At 41.4% G+C, this 16,773-nt stretch overlaps 1 protein-coding gene across 2 annotated transcripts in view; it reads right to left on the bottom strand.

Annotated features, from left to right (window-relative positions):
• Window positions 1–6,344: 6,344 nt before the first annotated feature.
• Window positions 6,345–16,773, bottom strand: part of SLC34A2 (solute carrier family 34 member 2) — a 30,680-nt gene continuing 20,251 nt past the window's right edge. For both annotated transcript variants that reach the window (XM_068278327.1, XM_068278320.1), the window contains 3 exons: window positions 14,158–14,274; window positions 13,941–14,065; window positions 6,345–10,649 (listed from right to left, as the gene is read on the bottom strand). In XM_068278327.1, coding sequence (XP_068134428.1) covers window positions 10,074–10,649; window positions 13,941–14,065; window positions 14,158–14,274 — 818 coding nt within the window. In that variant the 3' untranslated portion in view covers window positions 6,345–10,073. The remainder of the gene's footprint in view (window positions 10,650–13,940; window positions 14,066–14,157; window positions 14,275–16,773) is intronic.

Here is a 16,773-nt window from a genome sequence, read left to right as displayed (position 1 = left end):
CTACCTACTGTAAGTGACAGCAACATAGGAGAAAAGTAATTTATGGCTCATTTTACTCTGGAAAAAATGTATTTCTTATTTGTCTATGCTTGCACATATTTTAAATTTTACAGTTTTTCGCTGTAGTTCCCCTTTAAGGGGGGATTCTATTATGCATTATTTATTTGACCTGCAGAGTGCAACAAGAAGACTAACTGCGCACATTTTTATACTTCTTCTTGACAACTGGCTATAACCCAGTAACTGTTTGAACCACTTGAACACATACCGGTAGTTTTAAATCATGGACGTTTTAATTTCCACTGCGGACTAATTGTTAGTAATTGTCCTTCTAAGCTTTGGCAGCTTGCCATGTATTTGCCCTGCTAAGCTTTGGCAGACAGCGAGTGCTATTTATCCTTTTGAATACATACTGTAAATATAGGAAGTGTTTTTGATGATGAAAGCAGGGAAATTATAGTAAAAGTGGGTATCCTGAATAATTTATTTGATCCTAATAAATGTCACTGCAGTGCCTCTTTGAGAACTGCTCAGAGGAAAGTTAGATGGTAGCTGAATAAATAGCCAACCACTGTTTCTGGAGAAGTACATTTGTAAGGTCTTGTCGCTGCACGCTTGTGTTTTGCTACAACATGCATGCTGGATCTGGCCACATGCACTGCACTGAGCAGGTAGGAAAAACGGACGCCTGGGGCTAATGGACAAATTGCTACAACATGCATGCTGGATCTGGCCACATGCACTGCACTGAGCAGGTAGGAAAAAAGGACGCCTGGGGCTAATGGACTAATTGCTACAACATGCATGCTGGATCTGGCCACATGCACTGCACTGAGCAGGTAGGAAAAACGGACGCCTGGGGCTAATGGACAAATTGCTACAACATGCATGCTGGATCTGGCCACATGCACTGCACTGAGCAGGTAGGAAAAAAGGACGCCTGGGGCTAATGGACTAATTGCTACAACATGCATGCTGGATCTGGCCACATGCACTGCACTGAGCAGGTAGGAAAAAAGGACGCCTGAGGCTAATGGACAAATTGGGCACCCCATAGGCACTAATGGAAAATATCAGCTAATGGACGCCCAAAGCAGAAATAAGGGCGCTGGATAAATTCCTTTTTTCATCATTTGTAAATTATCAGTTTAACTTTTTATATCATTTTTCATTTTTAGAAAGTGTAAACTACAGTTTTGGAATTTTGTAACTTATCTGTTTAACTTTCAATATTCTTTTTTTATATGTATTCTTTTTTGATCATTTGTAAATTATCATTTTGACGTTTTATATCATTTTTCATTTACAAAATTAGAAAAAAAAATAGTTTAACCTCATAATTTGCAAATTATCATTTTCACTTTTAAGACAATTTTTTTCGATTTGATAATTTGGAAATGATTGGTGTAAATTATGATATCACTATTTTCAATTTTACAATTTCTAAGTTATCGTTTACCTTGATAATTTGTTAATGATCTTTCTAACTTTTAATATCTTTTTTATCTCATTTTGATACGATGTGAATTATCGCTTTTTTCGTAGTTAGTTTTTCATCTCAGATCCGCTTTAAGGCCTGGTGCACACCAAAAAACGCTAGCAGATCCGTAAAATGCTAGCAGATTTTGAAACGCTTTTTCTTCTTTTTCTGTAGCGTTTCAGCTAGCGTTTTGTGGTTTTGTGTAGCGTTTTTTGGTGTAGTAGATTTCATGTATTGTTACAGTAAAGCTGTTACTGAACAGCTACTGTAACAAAAAACGCCTGCAAAACCGCTCTGAAGTGCCGTTTTTCAGAGCAGTTTGCGTTTTTCCTATACTTAACATTGAGGCAGAAACACATCCGCAATCCAAAATCTGCAGCAGCCCGGGAGTATGCGTTTCTGCAAAACGCCTCCCGCTCTGGTGTGCACCAGCCCATTGAAATACATTACCCAAGCGTATCCACAGCCGCAAGCGGATCGCAAAACGCAGCTGAACCGCTCTGGTGTGCACTAGGCCATATCATTAATTACCAATTTAACAAATCGGACTGAAAACTCATTTTCGTTAACGATATTAATACACTTCGTGTTTTGAGAAAAAAATCCTTTTTTTACAGTTTCACCTGGCGCCCGATAATTACCTTGTTTCAGCTTCACCCAGCACCCTTTTTACCACTTGCCTTTTTTGCATATATGCTTCTAGGACTGGGCTATATACATAAGGACAGCAGCAATCAGATGTGTAAATTTATTTTTGAAGAATTTTTTTCCCTCTGACATTGGTCGAGTGTTTGCAGTTGCCGCACAAACATGATGTCTAGTAAAGTAATTATCATCACATAAACAGCTATAGAACTATTAGTGGAATGTCTAGTGTAGAGATCTGAGCTGCTATCGGTTTTTCTGCCCTGGAAATCCATCAGCTGTAGCCGGAGTACCGGAGGAGTCCGGGACAATTGTGTACGGCCCGGTCCCTGGCATAAGAGGGTCACAATCTTTTATGCTGTAACCCATAGTGTTTCTTCCAGCCAATGAAACCAGTTGAGTCCTATCCTCCATGGGCAACTCCATTTCTTAAAGCGACCTGAGCAGCCCGGTTCCCGGCATAGGAGGGGACACAAGCTTTTATACTGTAACCTATAGTGGTTCTTCCAGCCAACAAAGCCAGACAAGACCTGTCCTCCACAGGCAGCACCATTCCCTAAAGCGATTTGAGCAGCCGGGGACACTCATTTCCCAGCTGGCACCAGTGCCCCAGAATACCACATCTGGATTCGCAAGCACTCTGATCCATGGCTTTGCGACATTGATAGCTGCAGATGGATACCCTTGTGGAGACGGGTAGGCAAGTTCATTTACAGCTCCCCCCCCTACAAAGCAAACATAATTTGTAAGGTTTAGTTTAAATATTTTTTATAAAAGAGGTGCTTAGGCTTTGACTGTACATTGAATGTGTACCTGTTTCTTTTCGTCTTACCTAGAATCCTAACACCTTTGGTGTTTTTGCACACAGCGACTGTACTCATGGACGTACAGTCCAGTTTGTATTTGGCACAAACGCCAAACTATGAGTATAGAATCATAAAAAGGACAGGTTTTTCAGTTCTCTACCCTTAGCTGACTAGCAAGAGGGGGTCAAAAGGCCTCCATGAAGATCACAGTTTTCTTGAGAAATAAACGTGTAGTACATACAAACATACAAGCTGGTTTTAACTAGATCACGGTAGTTTCTCCTAGCATTGATTATTATTTCCCTATGCTGTATGTCACAGATTAGCCAGCAGTTCACTTGATGAATACTTAAAATAAACTCAGTGACTTCAAATCAAGGTGAACTTTGTCATCTACATTGTAAACCAGTTACACGTTGGATAGAAGGTGGTTGTAAATACTTGTGATGTGTTTTAATGACTCCATGTATCCTATGTATTAGGATATCCAATGTATTAACACCACATACAGTAGGCATGGGATAGTTGGTGGCATAGACTGGTGATCATTTTGGACTGGCAGTTTACTGATGGTTTGATGTGAACAAACTGATTTTTTTCAAATTGTTGTCCGGTCTTGGAAACCTTTGTTTAACATTTTACGTGACAAGTTGGGCCCTAAAAAGGCCACCAGGGCCCGAGTGTTTGGCAGCAGCTGGCCAAGGGGGAGCTGGACATGGAAGAGGGATTGCTGCAAATGAAATACAGAGGTTACAAATAAGGAACTCATGGAAATAGGAACACATGGAAATAGGGAGCTGCTTTTCAAGGGATCTGTATAGACCTGAAGAAAGCTGCTTTACGTGAATGTTAGACATGGAAGAGGGGGTTACACAAGGAATAGGAAGTGGTGCTGCACATGGAAGGGGAGCTGCAAGAAAGTTGGCCTAGGCGCTAAAATAAGTTTAATTCCGGCCTTGGCTTTGCCTTGGAACACCCTTGGTCTTCCAGGTTGTGCTTAAAAGACATGTTGCACTTTTTACATACAAGCACTCTGTACATAACAATTGATACGGTGCATCAAAACTTGCCAAAGACAACCACCATGTTAGAGGTGCAAGGAGATGGGGAACAGCTTGCTAATGATTATCATTTAAAGCATTTATAGAAGTGATCATTACAAGCACAGAACCAAAAAAGAGGTAATACTGCAGTTGAGGGCCTCTCTGGTCCAAGGACCCCGGTGCGGTCGAGACTTCTGCAACCACTATTTCTACGTCACTGGATACCACCTAGCAAGGACTACAAAGCATTGCCACCTAATGGCAGAGAGTTTTTAATACTGAAATCCATTCTGGTTGCAGGATCCCTAATGATGGTGCATCTGCAATGCATTTGTAAACATATGGCTTGCTAAAGCAGCGCAGCTTAATGAGAGGAGCATGAGCTCAGAGCACGCTATGCTGCAGTAGTGCAGCGTAGCATGCGCTGGGAACTTACGCACGCTTCTTGTAACTAATGGCTGCTCCACTGAACCCACCCTGAGCCCTGGCGGGTCCTGTGGCTTTAATGGACGTGATCTCTGCACGTTGATTGGGCCAAAATGGCTGCCTGCCAAGTGTCACTATTGGGCCAATCAATGTACTGGGATCGCAGCCTAGAAAGCCACTAGACCCGCCGGGGCTCAGGGCAGGACGAGTGGAGATGCTGTTAGTTACAAGGAGCGCGCGTAGCAAAGTGCACGACAAAGCTCACTCCCGCAGCATAGTGTGCACAGAGCTCATGCTCCTCTCATTGATGAATCAAGCCCATAGAGTCTTAAAATTATTAAAGATTATTTAAAATGAACACATGACGTAGCTGCAAATGAATATTACATTCTTACCTAGCTGTCAGTTCCTCTCAGAAGCTCACCATTTTCTTCTTACAGTGATCACTTTCAGTTCTGACAATATTTTGTCAGAACTGAAATATACCCGTTGCTATCAGTTATACAGTATATCAGCAGCTGTCAGTTACAACTGAATGTGCAAGGTAATATCCATGTTTCCCTATGGCTCAAATGGGTGATATTACAGTTTACCAGTGTGCTGACCAGGAAGCTGTTATGGGGTATTGGCCATTTTAAAATGGAGGAAGGAGAATTCCATTGATCACAGTGGACAAATGGGACGCTGAAGAGGAGAAAGAGATTGAGGAGTAGACTACACAGGAGGTAAGTATGACCTGTGTATGGTTATTTTTACTTTTTATTTTCAGTTCAGGTTCTCTGTAAGTAAATACGGCTGGATATTTTTCTATAAGTCTTAATTTTAGGCTGCAAAGCAAATACATGTGAATACCGTATTTTGGTGGAGATGATGTTTTTCTATAACCACTGTAAATGGTCAGTAACCATACATTTATTGACAGCTCACTAAATCTCCTATATCTGTGTATGGCTATTTTGACTTTTCAGTTCAGGTTCTCTGTAACCTATTTTGGTTCCTGGACGTAGAAACTACGTCCAGGAACCATGCGCGCTACCGTGCGCTCCCGCGGCCGTCCGCGCGCGTGCATGCGCACTCCCGGCCGCGGATCCGGTAGCCACGGAATCAATGTATCGGGCTATGATGCCCGATCACTGATTCCTCTCCCCCGCTGAAAAAGCGACAGCTTCTCTCGGAAGCTGTGCTTTTTCTGGCCGTTACCTCCCTCCTGCGTCACTCTAAGCGTGTGTTACGCTTAGAGTGACGTCATGTAAACAAACTCATGGCCGCCATCTTGTGGCCAAAAAGTAAAACTACAACTAAAAGTAAAAAAAAATAAAAACAACACACAATTACATTATAAAACTATAGTTTACATCCTACCCTCCCAAAAATACCCAAATAAAATGTTTAATATAAAAAAAAAAAATTACAATAAAAAAAAAACATGTAAATATTTACCTAAGGGTCTAAACTTTTTAAATATCAATGTAAAGATGAAATATTTCTATATTTTTTTTTATTTTAAACTTGTAAATAGTGATAGATGCAAAACGGAAAAAATGCACCTTTATTTCCAAATAAAATATTGTCGCCATACATTGTGATAGGGACATAATTTTAACGGTGTAATAACTGGGACATATGGGCAAATACAATACGTGAGTTTTAATTATGGAGGCATGTATTATTTTAAAACTATAATGGCTGAAAACTGAGAAATAATTATTTTTTCCGTTTTTTTCTTATTCTTCCTGTTAAAATGCATTTACAGTAAAGTGGCTCTTAGCAATATGTACCCCCAAAGAAAACCTAATTGGTGGCGGAAAAAACAAGATATAGATCAGTTCATTGTGATAAGTAGTGATAAAGTTATAGGCTAATGAATGGGAGGTGAACATTTCTCACGTGAAAACGACGGAACGCGAATGGGTTAAGCATAAATGAATACAATAAAACAAAATGTCAGATTTTATCCATGTTTAATATGCATTATAACATACCATTATTTCATGTTTCTAGAAGTAACATAAAGTACATATCAAAATATAGCATTTATATTAAAAAGTTGAATCCAAGTCATTATTTGCTTGAACAATATATACATCACCTGAATGCAGAAGGGTGTATAATTGTGTACACAGTACACAGTGCTTTATATAGGGGAATGCTAAGATTATTACAACACCCCCTATTCTTTCTAAATATCTGTACATTATTAATACATCATACTGTCTGCTACATTCCGTCTTTAAGACGTTTTAACAACACAATAACAGATTCAGCAGCCCAAAACGACTACCGGTACTCACTTTAAAGGAATAAGTTGTGTTTTAGCATTTATCTCTTTATGGTGTTTCCCACTAAACGTTTCTTCAAAAAATATTTTTTTTCTGTTATGTGAAATATTACAGGCAGGGGTTTCATTTTTGGGAGTTGCTGTTGGTTTGACTGGTAAAGATTTGTGCCATATAGTAGAATGCATTAAATTATTCAGGATAGAAACTTTTACAGTAATTGTCCCGGTTTTAGCATCAGGAACACTTCTTATAGCTATATATTACTGTACATTGGTATGTAACCCCACCCTTCAAGTAATGATTAGCCTAAAGAAGATCTCACTGCAATCCTCAGCGCTATATACAGTAGTCAACAACAGAATGGTAATAGCTGCAGCCACCCTGTGCTCAGACAAACAGGTGACCGCCACCAGATAAAAAGACAATTGTCCAACTTCTACAAATTTGCTGGTTGTATACCATTTAATACAAGATTCGAAGATGCTCACCATCATATCTTCAAGATAAATACAAAATTCCAAACTTTGAATATTTCAGGTCCCTCCAATTGAAACACTGGGTAGATTCTTTGCTGGCAAATCAACAGGGTTCTGTGGTAACTCTCTCTTGTTTCGAAAGAGCTTGCCTACTAGACCCTTGGGGACGTGGCCTAATTAGTAGACTGTACTTGTCGTTTAGTGAACCCTGCACCAATTTTTCTCATACTTATGTACAAAAATGGGAACTGGACCTGACAGGCTCCAGATCTCATGAAGATTGGGTATCAGCATGGCATGCTATTGATCATATCTCAATTAATTTAAGTCTTGTTGAATCCTCTCTAAAGCTTTTAATGCGGTGGTACTGGGTTCCTGCTCGATTTTCACCTTTGGGAGGGTCTGGGCAATGTTTTAGGGGATGCTCTGCGAAAGGGGATTTTTTGCATATATGTGTATATATATATGTTATCTCGTTTTTGGACTAAAACGTATCATTTATTGCAGGCAGTTTTTCATAAACAAGTGCATAAGGATCCATAGTCAGCCCTTTTACATTTTAAGGTCGATATTCTCACTAAATCTGAGGGTGCGTTATCGCACTTTATTTTGTGGCAGCCAGGCAGACAATTGCCCGAGCCTGGAAAAAGCAACTAGTACCTTTAGAAGAAGTCAAGTCTAGAGTCACCAACTTCATGATTCAAGAGCAAATGGCTGGCATTCTTATGGATAGGCGTGATAAGGTGGATAAGATCTGGCAACCTTGGAGCAATTACCTGGTGGTGACTGGGAGAGGTTAATGTCTCAAGGCCCACAGATGTGCAGAAATCTGCTCTCTAGTTAAAATGGAGGCAAGCCCTTCATCCAAGGCCGTCCTTCCTTCTTTCTTTCCTTCTTTTTTCTTTCCTCTTTTTCTTTCTTTGGGATGGGGTGGGATGGGGGGAATGCAGGGGGAGGGATGGTGTTCTTGTTAGGAAAGGCCAGCCATTCTCGGTTGGCAATTCTCACCTTTTTCGTCATAAAGGCTCAGCCTTCTCCTGTTCTATGGTTTCTCAGGATGACTCCATAAGTGTAAAATCATGTGATGTTTACTCTATTTGTTTACTGAAAGTCGCCCTGTTTGACTCAATTGAATACGCATCGCTCTACTGTTGTTCATTCTTAAAAAATTTCAATAAAATATTTGAAAGAGAAAAACAATTGTCCATTAGCCATTTCCAAATAACAAGGTATTGATTGTTAAAATCGCATAAAAACTTTACACATGGTACTCACATTGAGGGCCCTCCACAGCTCGACGGGTTTCGAAGACTGAGCATTACTCTACCACAGTATCTGCTAATTGTGTGCACTGGATGTGCACTATACGCTGTTTATCTACTGAAGGGTCCCTGTCATAAGGGCCCTCAATGTGAGTACCATGTGTAAAGTTTTTATGTGATTTTAACAATAAATACCTTGTTATTTGGAAATAGCTAATGGAGAATTTTTTATCCAGTGGCGGTCACTTGTTTGTCTGAGCACGAGGTGGCTGCAGCTATTACCATTCTGTTGTTGACCACTGGATATAGCGCTGAGGATTGCAGTGATATCTTCTTTGGGCCATAGTGGAATTTGGTACCTTGGCAGCTGTGATTGTATTTGTAGTGGTTATTTACTACAAGAGGAAAGCACTGTATGGTTGTAAAACAATGCTTAGCCTAGGTTTATTACCTGTGCAGAATTCTCCCCCACCCCTCAGAGCATTCTGGGAAATCAGGTATTTTTTACACTGGCTTCGTAACTCTTAGTATACAAATACTGCACAGAGCTCACCTTCCATTAGTAAAGATGTGAGCACCTGTGATAAATTTCACAATCTAAATCAGGGTGAGGAAAAGGTGAGATTTTACAGTCGACAAACACTGCCTAAATAATTTATGCATGAATGTTGTACAAAATGTAAAAAATAAGCAATGACGCTATAGTCACTACAGTTCCTCTTTAAAGAGAACGAGAGACGAACGACCAAATAGATTTATACATACCTGGCGCTTCCTCCAGCCCCATCAGCATGGATCACTCCCACGCGCCGTCCTTCGCCACCTCTATCGCTGATACCGGGTCCCGTCACTTCAGCCACTCAGGGCCAGTAGACGCAAGCGCAGTGCACTCCCTCCGTACTGTGCGGGTGCATGCGTAAAGCAGGCGCCGGCGAGACGAAGGGAGTCCCTGTGGATGCGTACAATTGGCCGCGTCCAGCGGAAGTGACAGGACCCGGTACCGGCGATAGAGGCAGCGGAGGACGGCAGCGTGGGAGCGATTCATGCTGATGGGGCTGGAGGAAGCCCCAGGTATGTATAACATCTTTTTTCATTTTCCAGTCTCTGGCCGTCTCTGGTTTCCTTTAAGCCTTGTACACTTTCAAATTACCGTTGCTTGTAAAGATAGGGGCCTTAAATCTAGTGTGAAATTTCGAGGCACAAGCTCATACAGACATGTTTTTCAGAATTTTGTTTTGCCAGCTTTAAGCGCGATCGGCATCTTTTTTAATCCCCACAAGGGAACACGGATGCGCGGTAGTAAACGACCCTGGAAGCCAATGTGCTTCTAGGGTTGTCTCATACAATGGTAAAAAAGGGGGTAAGAATATGGCGTTTGTGCAAACGATGGTAAACGCAGGGAGACAACAGTACCCGGCACCACCAATTCAATTTGAATGGTCAGCGCCTAATGTGTCAAGTGCCGTGGCCGGCAGTAAACAATGTGCAAGCGTCCATCTGAACCAAGCCATGGAGGGTGATTGCCTTGCAGCTATACTGTTCACTGTTGTAATTTGGCATTTTGGAATATCGTGGCAATATTGTTTCATAATGTATCAAGTTCAATACCATTAATAAATAGGAAGGTGGGTCCATATTATGTCCATTGTTATGGTCCTATAAAGAAGTGAGGCTCTGAGTTTTTCCTTCATCTCGGCTGTCGATGGTGGGCAGTTCATCAGTGAGGTCCACCACATTTTCGTGGCATTCTAGAGCCTGCAGCTTGTCATTGGCCGACTCCTCATCACCTGCCCCCTGGCAGCATTTGCAGCACTTACACTTCCTGCAGCAGCAGCAGAGATGCTTCCCACAGAACTGAGTGCTGCTGGTAACCCACCTGTCCCATGGGCTCAGAGAGTGCATCCACTTGGGGAGGAAGTCCCAGTTCTTCAGGAAGTTGGGCAGCACCCGGGGGCATTTGGATTGCAGAAGATTAATAACTAGGACACAAATAATTAAAAACACTATAGGGACAGCGACTCCCACAAGAGCTTGCCATCCAGCGATTGACAAACCAAATATTGCCAGCGGCAACAAGAAGAAACATAAGATGAGATAGATGACGGCAAACCAACGGTACTGCGATGTTTTGTTCCCCAGGCCTTTAGCCAGGCGGATTGGTATCCGCGTGAAAGGTATGGGGTAAAAGAGAAGTATTCCAGATATGTTGAAGAAAAAGTGACATAAGGCGATCTGCAAAAAAAAACAGAAAACACAATGATATTAATCTACAGTACGTATACAATTAGGGAAATAACTGTGTGCAGAAGTGCAGAGATCCCCAGCACCAATCCCCAGGATCCTTATCAAGCGAGGACCATGAAGTTATAATAGAGAAGTACACTGCCGGTCACAGGAGAGCCGACGCCACTACAGGAAGGGTCGAGTGATACAATGACAGACGCTTCCTGCGCTGAACTCGGGGGGGAGGGAGGAGTGATATCTGGAGACATAACGCTGCAATTAAGGAGGGAGGGTATAATGGGCATAATGCTGCAAGGAGGGGAGGGTATGCCAGAAATATGGGGGTACATCCATGCCTGCTGCCACTAACTACCCTTAGGAGTTTACAATCGAATTCCTTCCTGATTACAGTAACTGTCCACAGCAACAATCTAATCCTTGCTTCATGTCACTAATGGCTCATACACACGGGTTACAACTTTCGCCGCAACCACGTGGCACGCGCGTTTTGCAGCGACAGGTCCCCTGTGCGTATAACGCGCGCGCCACGAACCGTCGCTAGTCAGAGCTGTTGCGAGGCGATCGGCGCGGCCAATTGCCGGCAACAGCTGTCGCCGTAACTTCGCCGTAACTGACGCTAGTCCGCCACGTGTACTGCGTGTGTATGCGGACTAGCGACAGCAACCCATAGACCATGAACGGAGCTTCCAGCGGGGGGAAGGTACCTTCGGCGACAGCTTCCGCCGCATCTCTGTCCCTCTGTGTGCCGTGTGTATGGCTGCTGCACAGAGGGACCTGGCGACGAGCTGTCGCCTAGCTGTCGTGCACACGTCCCTGGGGGGGTCAGGACAAGCTACAGCGGTACCCCGTGTGTACCCAGCATAACTGTCCTCTGGAGTTTACAGTCCAATACCTGCCTATTGACACTAACTGTCATCAGGAGCTTACAATCTAATCCCTGTTTTATGACACTAACTGTCCTCAGGAGTTTACAATCTACAACAAATCTAAAATCAATCGAACGGTAAATCGACCGAAAAAACGCATTGTGTATTCCCAGCATAACTGTCTTCAGGAGCTTACAATCTAATACCTGCTTGATGACACTAACTGTCCTCAGGAATTTACTGTCTAATCCCTGCCTGATGACTCTAATGCTGGCAACACACACTGAGGTTTTTTTGGGCAGATTTACTGGTCGATTTTCCGATCATTTTTATGATCAATTTCCATTCCCTTCTATGATAAAATCAATCACAAAAACGATCAAAATCAGATGGAAACTGTCAGAAATTATCTATCGAGCCATCTATCTGCCAAAAAAACCTCATGGTGTATTCCCAGCATAACTGTCCTCAGGAAGTTACAATCTAATCCCTGCCTGATGACTCTTATGGTGCCCATACTTCTTTACTTTGTTCTCTGGTTGAACTCGTTGGACGTATGTCTTTTTTCAACCCAAATAACTATGTAACTATGTAACAAACATGGTACAATTTTTTCATTTTTTTTTCGATTAGATAAATTCATTAAATTATCCCGTTAGATCAAAAAAAATCGCATAGTTGTTTTTGAGGTACCATACACGAACGAACCCGGGGAAAAAGATTGAATATGCCGAAAAATCAAATCGAGAAAAAAGATCAAGATAAAAAATAAAGTATTCGATCTAATGGTTTATTCGAGCTGTATTTTACCTGTATTTTCCCCAGATAGGTAACACAGACGGCAGTTGTAGCTCAAAGCGTCTATTGAGCTGTATTTTTCTGAGTGGTTTAATTTATTTATTGAGAAGTTAATGTTACCTCAGAGCAACTATATAGGTGTCTTTTACCTCACCAATTTTTTTTTACCACAGATTGATTACAAATGGCTCTATTAATTAACAGAAAGAAGGCCAAAATTGGATTTGCATTGTACCTGTGGACTCTCCTTGATGAGGACAAACTTATTTTACTTTAGTAAAAGAAATATAATTATAATAAAATGATAATAATCATACACATACTTCAATATTCAGTGAACCCTAAGTCAGAAAAAAAAATGAGTTTTACTCACCTGGGGCTTCTACCAGCCCCCTGCAGCAGTCCTGTGCCCTCGTAGCCACTCACTAATCCTCTGGTCCCCCGCTGCCAGCTAGTTTCGTTTTTGCCGACAGGCCCGTCAGGACTGGCCACGCGTAGCTTTTTCCGCATTCCCAACTGTAATTAGCGCTATCGCGGGCCGCAACACGTACAAAAATACGCGTTGCAGCATATCTATGCGTTCGTAATGCGGCAACGCGTATTTGTGTACGCGTTGCAGCCCACAATAGCGCTAATTACAGTCGGGAATGTGGAAAAAGCTACGCGTGGCCAGTCCTGACGGGCCTGTTGGCAAAAACGAAACTAGCTGGCAGCGGGGGACCAGAGGATTCGATTCGATTCATTCGATTCGATTGTTTAGATCGAATAAAGGGGAAAAATCAAACGTTTTTATTGTACAATGTATGGGCACCATAACTGTCCTCAGGAGTTTACAATCTAATCCCTGCCTGATGACACTAACTGTCCTCAGGAGCTTACAATCTAATGCCTAATACACATGGTACGACTTTCCGTGCGAAAGATGGATCCGATTGATAAAATCCGTCATGCCCGATATTGCTCCCGATCGTTTCTGCGCTCGATTTTTCATAGCAGTGAATGGAAAAAGATAAGAAAAACGAATGAAGATAAGATAAGAGAATTGAGTGCAGAACCGTGCGGAAAACGATCGAGTCGCAAAATTACACTGAAAATCTTACCGTGTGTGCCCAGCATTATCCCTGCCTTATGTTTGTGTCCTCAGTGACTCGAAATCAGATTGGACCTGTCAGAAATTATCTATCGAGCCATCTATCTACCAAAAAAACTCATGGTGTATTCCCAGCATAACCGCCCTCAAAAATGTACAATCTAATCCCTGCTTGATGACACTAACTGTCCTCAGGAGTTTACAATCTAATCCCTGCCTGATGACGCTAACTGTCCTCAGGAGCTTACACTCTAATTCCTGCCTCATGTTTAGGTGCTTCATGATGAGAACTTCCACTAGCAATCTTGCTATCATGAACTTCTTATTGTGTTTGGCCAAGAGAGACCTTTAAGGAATCCCCCCTCTGAAAATCTTGGGTTTGCCCCTGCTGTCACATCTCTAAAGTGTAGTGGAAACTATCAGTGCTATGAACATATAGCAATTCTGTATTACAGTTTTCTTGTCTATTATAACCACACAAATGTCTTTCCGGAAGTGAAAAGTGTAAATATTCAGCACACACACCTGCACAGAGTTTTGTAGGGTTTCCCCCTGGCTGGCTAATGCCGCCATCAGGGCTGTGGTGGTTGTTCCAATGTTAGAGCCCAGTGTCAGGGGATAAGCTCGTTCTATGCTGATCACTCCAATACCTGCAGGGTTACAAGAGAGAGATGTTACATAACCGGGATTACGCAGGGCAGCTAACATTGACTTTCATGCAAGACAGATTTATGAATGATACCTATGAGTGGTGTCATTGCAGAGGTGAAGACAGAGCTGCTTTGTACAATGAACGTCATCCCAGCTCCAACCAGCAGTGCCAGGTATCCCGTCAGCCAAGAGAATGGGAAAGGGAAATCTGTGTCAAGAACACAAAGAATTTACTAGTAACAAAATAATGATACCAATATTCTCTGTGAACAACAGGAACGTACTAGTTACAAAATAATAATACCAATATTCTACTCTATTAACCACTTCACCACTGAGGGGTTTTACCCCTTGACCACCAGAGCAATTTTCACCTTTCAGCGCTCCTTCCATTCATTCGTCTATAACTTTATTATTACTTATCGCAATGAAATGAACTATATCTTGTTTTTTTCGCCACCAATTAGGCTTTCTTTAGGTGGGACATTATGCCAAGAATTATTTTATTCTAAATGTGTTTTAATGGGAAAATAGGAAAAAATGTGGGGAAAAAATTATTATTTTTCAGTTTTCGGCCATTATAGTTTTTAAATAATGCATGCTACTGTAATTAAAACCCATGAAATGTATTTACCCATTTGTCCCGGTTATAAAACCGTTTAAATTATGTCCCTATCACAATGTTTGGCGCCAATATTTTATTTGCAAATAAAGGTGCATTTTTTTCAGTTTTGCATCCATCCCTAATTACAAGCCCGTAGTTTATAAAGTAACAGTGTTATACCCTCTTGACATAAATATTTAAAAAGTTCAGTCCCTAAGGTAACTATTTATGTTTTTTTTTTTTGTATTTTTTTTGTATTTTTTTTTAATTACAAAAAAAAAAATGGGGAGTGTGGGAGGTAATGAGTTAATTTATTGTGTAAAACTAATGTATTTGTATATGTAAAATGCTTTAGGGTGTAGTTTTACTATTTGGTCACAGTGAGTTTGTTTTCATGCGACCTGTAAGGGTCCGGAAGGACGCTTACAGGAAGCACTATGAGGATGGGAAAATTACAATGATCGCGCTGTTTCTCATAGAAGCAGCAGATCATTGCGGGGGCTTAGATCAATGAACGGGAATGGATTTTGCCGTTCATTGATCTCCGGACGAGCGGGCGGCGGCGCACGAGCGGCGGGAGCGTGGACATCGGCGGTAGCGCGGGAGGTACGTATTTCTCCGTCCCTTGGTTTTTTAAGGGGGGAAAAAGGGACGGAGAAATCCGTACCGCGGGGAGTAAAGTGGTTAACCTACACAGCAGTATGTATTTTTTCTTTTAGAAATTGAGGATCGATTTAACTTATGCTGGGTACGCATGTTGCGATTTCCCGCTCGATCCGCGGGATCGATCGGGATCGATTCGATTATTCCCGACATGTTTGATCTGGTGTCGATCAATACAGCCATCGATTTTGCATATTTATCGCAAAGTTTGTACCCAGCATTACACAAACTACCTTTTATTACCCTATAAACTAAATTTAAACAGTGACTCCACTTTAGTGCAATTATTATTATCAGAGCCTGGAGAAGGTCCTCCAGCACCCGAGGCTGAGACACCAAAATGCACCCCTCTATCCCTCCCACCCAGCCATCACACACTGATTGTTATTGACTAAGAGGCGTCCCAGGGCCCCCAACACCTTAATCTCTAGTTATCTGGCTTGCAGTCACTGCCATGTATCCCCTTTTTCTTATCTCTCTGCTTCAAACACAACAGAGGAATGATAGCTGAGTGAGTTGTGCTCCTACACTGTGCCCTGAAGCTGGAGACTCTCTTGCCTCTGCCCTGATGTTTATTAATATTGATTTATATAGCACCAGCATTTTTATGATGCTGTACAACAGAATGATATCTGTATAATGTATGCTATCATTGGTGATCAGCACAAATTTTGCCTAATCGTAATTCGGTAAAAATTGCAAATTACGATGTGAAGTTGTAATGTGAAATGTTGGGGAAAAAAATCATAATTTTATATGTAAATGTAATCAGTAACGGTCATTTTACAGTTTCGCATTATTTTCACTTAATTTTGTGCTCACTAAAATTGCTAAGTATGATTAGGGGAATAATGGGAATAAGTTAAAAAATGAAAATTCACAAAACAATCGATTTTACAAATGCAAAGGAAACATTTTTTAATTCATAAAAATTAATATTTTTCCTTTGCATTTTCAAAATCGATTATCTCAAAAACTACAAGGTCTTTTTGAGAAAAATGTTTTAATTGTTCCCACTACTACCTTTAACATCTGTAGCAATTTTGGTGACGATAACATGTATGGGGACTTTGCTGTTCACTGCTAACGTCGGCACAAAATTACGTAAAATGTTGTGTAATTATGCAAATTTACAAATGGATTACACCAAATAATTTGAATGTCCAAATTGTAATTAGGTATAGGCGTAATTGTGAAAAATTAGGTGAAGTTTTGCGTAGTCATAACTAGTCATCATTACACAAGGCATTTTAATTAATTGCCATAAAGTACAGTAAAGTTCAGTCTGTCGCTGCTGTCATTATTTTTCAGGAAAATTGCTACAAACTATAGCAACGGTATATAGCAGTGATCTGCAAACTCAGCTCTCCAGCTGTTAAGGAACTACAAGTTCCACAATGCATTGCAGGAGTCTGACAGCCACAGTCTTGATTCATAAAG

Source organism: Hyperolius riggenbachi, chromosome 1 (genome assembly GCF_040937935.1).
Source record: "Hyperolius riggenbachi isolate aHypRig1 chromosome 1, aHypRig1.pri, whole genome shotgun sequence".
NCBI lineage: Eukaryota > Metazoa > Chordata > Amphibia > Anura > Hyperoliidae > Hyperolius > Hyperolius riggenbachi.
The sequence above is the reverse complement of the archived record's forward strand: the minus strand, read 5'-3'. Positions and strand labels throughout refer to the sequence as shown.